Source organism: Oratosquilla oratoria, chromosome 17 (assembly GCF_046742065.1).
Source record: "Oratosquilla oratoria isolate Oo_2021 chromosome 17, ASM4674206v1, whole genome shotgun sequence".
Taxonomy (NCBI): Eukaryota; Metazoa; Arthropoda; class Malacostraca; order Stomatopoda; family Squillidae; genus Oratosquilla; species Oratosquilla oratoria.
In genome coordinates, this window is record NC_134793.1 from 33129746 (window position 1) to 33135092 (window position 5347).

Genomic DNA, 5347 nt, shown 5'->3' on the forward strand with positions numbered 1-5347 from the left:
GCAATATCACGTTTTCTTTTTTATGTGTTATGGTATTCAGTTCTATGTCAGGTGGTCGTATCACGTTTTCTGTTTCATATGTTATTGTATTCAGTCCTATGTTAGGTGGTGGTATTACGTTTTCTTTTACATATGGTATGGTATCCAATTCTATTTAGGTAGTAACATTATGCCTTTTGTTTCATCCGTTATGATATTCAATCCTCTATTAGATGGCAATGTTACGGCTTTTATATTCAATTCTATATCGGGTGGAGGACTTAATCAAACTGAGTAGAAATCGTCCAACGATAGCAAAGAAAACGAAAATCACAGCCTCACTACTTGATTATTTCGTTTAATAAACTATTAGGCTAATAGGAATCAATATTGTAGCTGAATATAGAAAACGCCGAGAACAGCGCTGGTGTCTAAGATTTCATTAATGTTTATTAATGATAGCTTTGTCTTTGGTTTGAAAGTTGTTTATTAAAAAAGTTGTATAACATATACCAAATTATATGAAATTAGAGACGACAATTTCTAGGAGCTGTGCATATTCTTTGCAAATCAGTGTATTTAGAAAATCGAGTTAATTTGTTCCATTTTAAAATAAAATATTTAGTTGATAACCAGTGTCACCTCCCGAGATGGCAGTCCACGTTTTGATCTTAAAACTGCTTTATGATCTTAATCATCTTTATGTGCTTGGGCTCTGGGGCCGAATTTATAAAAGATCCCCTCCTTTAAGTCTAGAAATAGATTTATAGACTTATGTCTATTGATAGGATCTTTTATAAATTCGAGCCCTTTTTTTCCTACCATTTTGAAGATTTATATCTAGATTTAGGGGTTAGGGTCTTTTATGAATTCGGCTCATGTTTCCCAATCTGATAGTGACTGGGGCCGAATTTATAAAAGATCCTCTCTTTTAAGTCTAGAAATAAATTTACAGACTTACGTCTATAGATAGAATCTTCTATCAATTCTAGCCCTTTTTCTCCATCATTTTGAAGATTTATATCTAGACTCAGGGGTTAGGGTCTTTTATGAATTTGGCTCATGTTTCCCAATCTGATATTTACTGATTCTTTGTCTCACAGCTACGAAAGTGGCGACGGCACTACACGAGAGGAGAGCGGCCGCCCCAAGGCTCCTGATTCCTTCGCCGTTCAGGGTTCATACAAGTAAGTTCTCCTGTCATGCAAATCGTATGTATCCTCAGCGATCACCAGATCCGGCCTACACATACACACAGTGAAACGCTTTACGTATAATCATCTGACTAACGCCAGTCAGTTTTATTCCTTAGGAAGAATCCCCAAAACTATTTTCGTTGTAGATGATATTCCTTTTCAGCAACATTTAAACATACAATTTGGGCAAAAGCTTTTGGTTATAGATAACATTGCATATGTGATTACTACGGGTTATCTAGAAAAACAGAATATACAAGACAATTGCCGAAAAGAATATCATTTACATGATAAATTATGAAGATATATAAGTTGCTAAAAGCAAAGGGGAACTTTAAAAAATCCTATCAGAAAACTACTCTCTCTCGCTACAAGCTATAATTTGTAACAATGGAGTAATCTGATTTTTTTTTTCTCAAAAGTTGATTAAAATGTAATATGGATTAGCAAATATTTCGAACACGGCGATAAAAATGGTTACAAAAATTTAACCATTAGCATGAGAGGTCATATTAGTTTTAATCTTATTTTCATGTTGACTTCGAATACTTGACATATGAGGTAAAATACTTTTTCCACATTGCAGTAAAATACATAATGAATGTCAAAAACTCTCGCAGAGAACAACTTTTTGGATATATAAAACCAAGGTTAACTTTATAAACATGTGTATGTATATATATATATATATATATATATATATATATATATATATATATATATATATACATATATACACGTATGTATGTACTGTATACATACATATAAAACTCAACAACTTTATAATGACGAGTCAATGTATTTCGTTTTACAATTCTTCGTAACTTCATGAATAGGTTATAAAGCCGAGATTTTTCCCAGCCTTTCCATGTCACCTTCAGGCACGAAATACTCATAAAATTGACGAGGCGAGATTTATTGGTCTTCTGGTAATGAACCGGTTTTTTCAAATCCGTTTTCTAATTACGAATGCACATAATTCGATCAGATTTCTGTGCAAGGATAACGCGTTGGTCTGAGTTGAAATTACCGATGAATGATTTCAACATGTTTTGTTCTTAGTTATGAGTATTCTCATGAGATTATGTATCAAAATTCAGACTTTTGTTCACATGTGTATAATGTTTTAGACATTGGAAATTTATTCTGTGATTTATGACATACATAAATGTATGCACACATACATACATAAATACATACATACATACATACATACATACATACATACATACATACATACATACATACATACATACATACATACATACATACATACATACATACATACACACATATATACACTGTTAAATGCATAGATACAAACACAGATATAAACACACTCACGCAAACACACACACACACACGCACACACACACACACACACACACACACACACACACACACACACACACACACACACACACACACACACACACACACACACACACACACACACACACACACACACACACACACACACACACACACACACACACACACACACACACACACAAACACAGGTACACATTTAATTACTCAGTACAGTTCCTGATTCGCAAGTCCTGACGCTTCCTACCCACAGGTTCACGGACCCACAGGGCACCGTTGTCAACCTCCGCTACGTGGCTGACGAGAACGGCTTCCATGCTGACAGTCCCTTCCTCCCTGTTGCTCCTCCCCTCCCCCAACACGCCATCGAACAGATCCGATTCGCCCAGCAGCAGAGGCAGAGGTAAGAAGAATTGGTCCGGTGACGGAACGATACCAAAAGTTTTAACGATTCCGATACGTGTTCCGATACTATTCCGATCCGATTCACCGAGCAGCAGAGGCAAAGGTAGGACGGATTGGCCCGATGACGGAACGATGCCAAAGGTTTTAACGATTCCGATACGTGTTCCGATACTACTCCGATCCGATTCGCTGAGCAGCAGAGGCAAAGGTAGGACGGATTGGCCCGATGACGGGACGATGCCAAAGGTTTTAACGATTCCGATACGCGTTCCGATACTATTCCGAACCGATTCGCCGAGCAGCAGAGGCAAAGGTAGGACGGACTGGCCCGATGACGGAACGATGACAAAGGTTTTAACGATTCCGATACGCGTTTCGATACTATTCCGAACTTCTTCCGATTCCGATGCGAATCCCGATACTGCTCCAAACTTCTTCCGATTACGAGTCCGATTCCTAGAGTTGCAATGATTGTAATTCGTGGATATATTCAGGCCCTGTCGCTTGTGTGGGAAACGGATACTTTATGAACAAAGTATCTTTGTTAATCATTTATTGGAATCATAAGTTTAGAGCAGGATCGGGACTCGTATCGGAATCGTTTCAAAATTATCGTATCGTCCCATCAATACTGATTACTTTATGAACCCGGTCATAATTCAGGCTTGCTTGTTTACAAAATAATGAACTGAGCTTAAAGATCAAGTACATTTCTTGCATCAACGAAAGAATCCTCATCACGGCTGCTGTTCAGGGCAATAAATTTTGCATCTATTTTCTAATATTGCTAGAGTACGTAGTCTAGTACTAAACTAAATCATCTAACGTAAAGTTAATTATTTTGGTGATGTTTAAAGGGTTAATATATACAATACTCATGCCGTTTCGCCACCTGCTATTAAATAAAAATTATATAATCGAAGCCTAAACAAGTAAATAGAATACTTTTTTTCTGTTTCCTAATTAGCTTTGCTAATTTGTTGGTCTGAAGTCGTATTTATACAAGGCAATTTCTAAACTCTATATTATTCCTTTTTTACATTTTTTATTATCATTACTACTATAACTATTACCACTTCTTCCAATGCAAACACTATTACTATTATCACTGTCACTACTACCATTGCTATTATTACTACTACTACTAGTAGTAGTATATTCTATTATATATTTTGGTAGATACATATACCAAAGGCTTTTTTCCCTTACAAAGAAGGTAGCCCCCCAAAAAAGGCATAAAAACCACTCCCACCCATTCCATCCTCACTTACTCCACTCCCATCCACTCCCTTCCATCCCTCTTATCTTGGCTCCTCCTGGATGACGGGTCATCCCTGCATCTCGCCCACTGCTCTGGGTCAGAAGTAGTGTCGCCTTTTATCATTATTCAATAACATGAGATCCCCATTCATATTATGATAAGTAGAAGAAGTATTGTACATATTTGTAATGTCTTAAGCTATGAGGAAAAACGGAACTCACCGTTTTCTTTTAATCTCCCAACAGATCTCCTACCTTCGGTTAAACTTCTGACAACGCTTACAACGACGACGACGACGGCAAATGATGGACTGATCAGATATTGCAAAATTTCTTCATTTGATAACTCTCTCTCCTTTAAATTGGCTAATTTCTCTGTTTAGCTTTTCTATGTAAATTTATTGAATTTATAAAGTGCAAATAAAACGTTTACAATACATCATCGTTTTTATATATTTCTTTTCCGAAAGAAGTCGTGTTTTTATACTTCGGCCATGTTGGTATATGATCTCTTGCCTAAGGAAAATGGAACAGATTACAATGAAAAAAGCAAACTAGCAAAAATTATATAATCTTAACAGAAAAAACGAAATTATTTGTTTATTTGTGCCTAGTTAAACATCTGATAGTCCTTAATCTGCATCACATCCAATCATCACAACGGAAACTTGATTCCTTCGTTGATTGACCAAACACAGTTGCTTCTACCTACCTCTCGATTAAAATCCCATTTTGATTACTTAATTTCCTTTCCTCTCGTGCGCTTCGCATAAATTTTGAAAACATTTTCCACACCAGCTATAAGACTTTCTTATATTATTTTCAAATTTGTGTGAGTGATTTTTTTTTCGAAATAAAACTTACTCATATATTTGACGACACTTAGTATCGTTAATTTTCTGCTGTCGACAAAATAGGTTAACCCAGTGGTTCTTAACCCGGGAGTACCTCAGGTACCCCCAAGGGGTATGATACCTTGACCCTGTGGGGTACGAGATATGATAGCCAGTACAATGGTACTATATATTTACCATGAGAAAGCATAATGTGCATTCACTATATCCTACTAATTGACATTTCTAATTTGAAATAAAAATACCTTTGTTCAGTAATTGAATACATCTAATAATTTCTCAGAAAGGTTTGTATCATTTTTCATATGTTTGCATTGTATTTAT

The 5347-nt window shown here is 36.1% G+C and overlaps 1 protein-coding gene across 1 annotated transcript in view; it reads left to right on the top strand.

The window, feature by feature from the left end:
• Positions 1–4608, top strand: part of LOC143034194 (cuticle protein AM1199-like) — a 5671-nt gene extending 1063 nt beyond the window's left edge. Inside the window, exons 3-5 of the mRNA XM_076200140.1 lie at positions 1083–1166; positions 2758–2907; positions 4416–4608. Coding sequence (XP_076056255.1) covers positions 1083–1166; positions 2758–2907; positions 4416–4434 — 253 coding nt within the window. The 3' untranslated portion in view covers positions 4435–4608. The remainder of the gene's footprint in view (positions 1–1082; positions 1167–2757; positions 2908–4415) is intronic.
• The last annotated feature ends 739 nt before the right edge of the window (positions 4609–5347 follow it).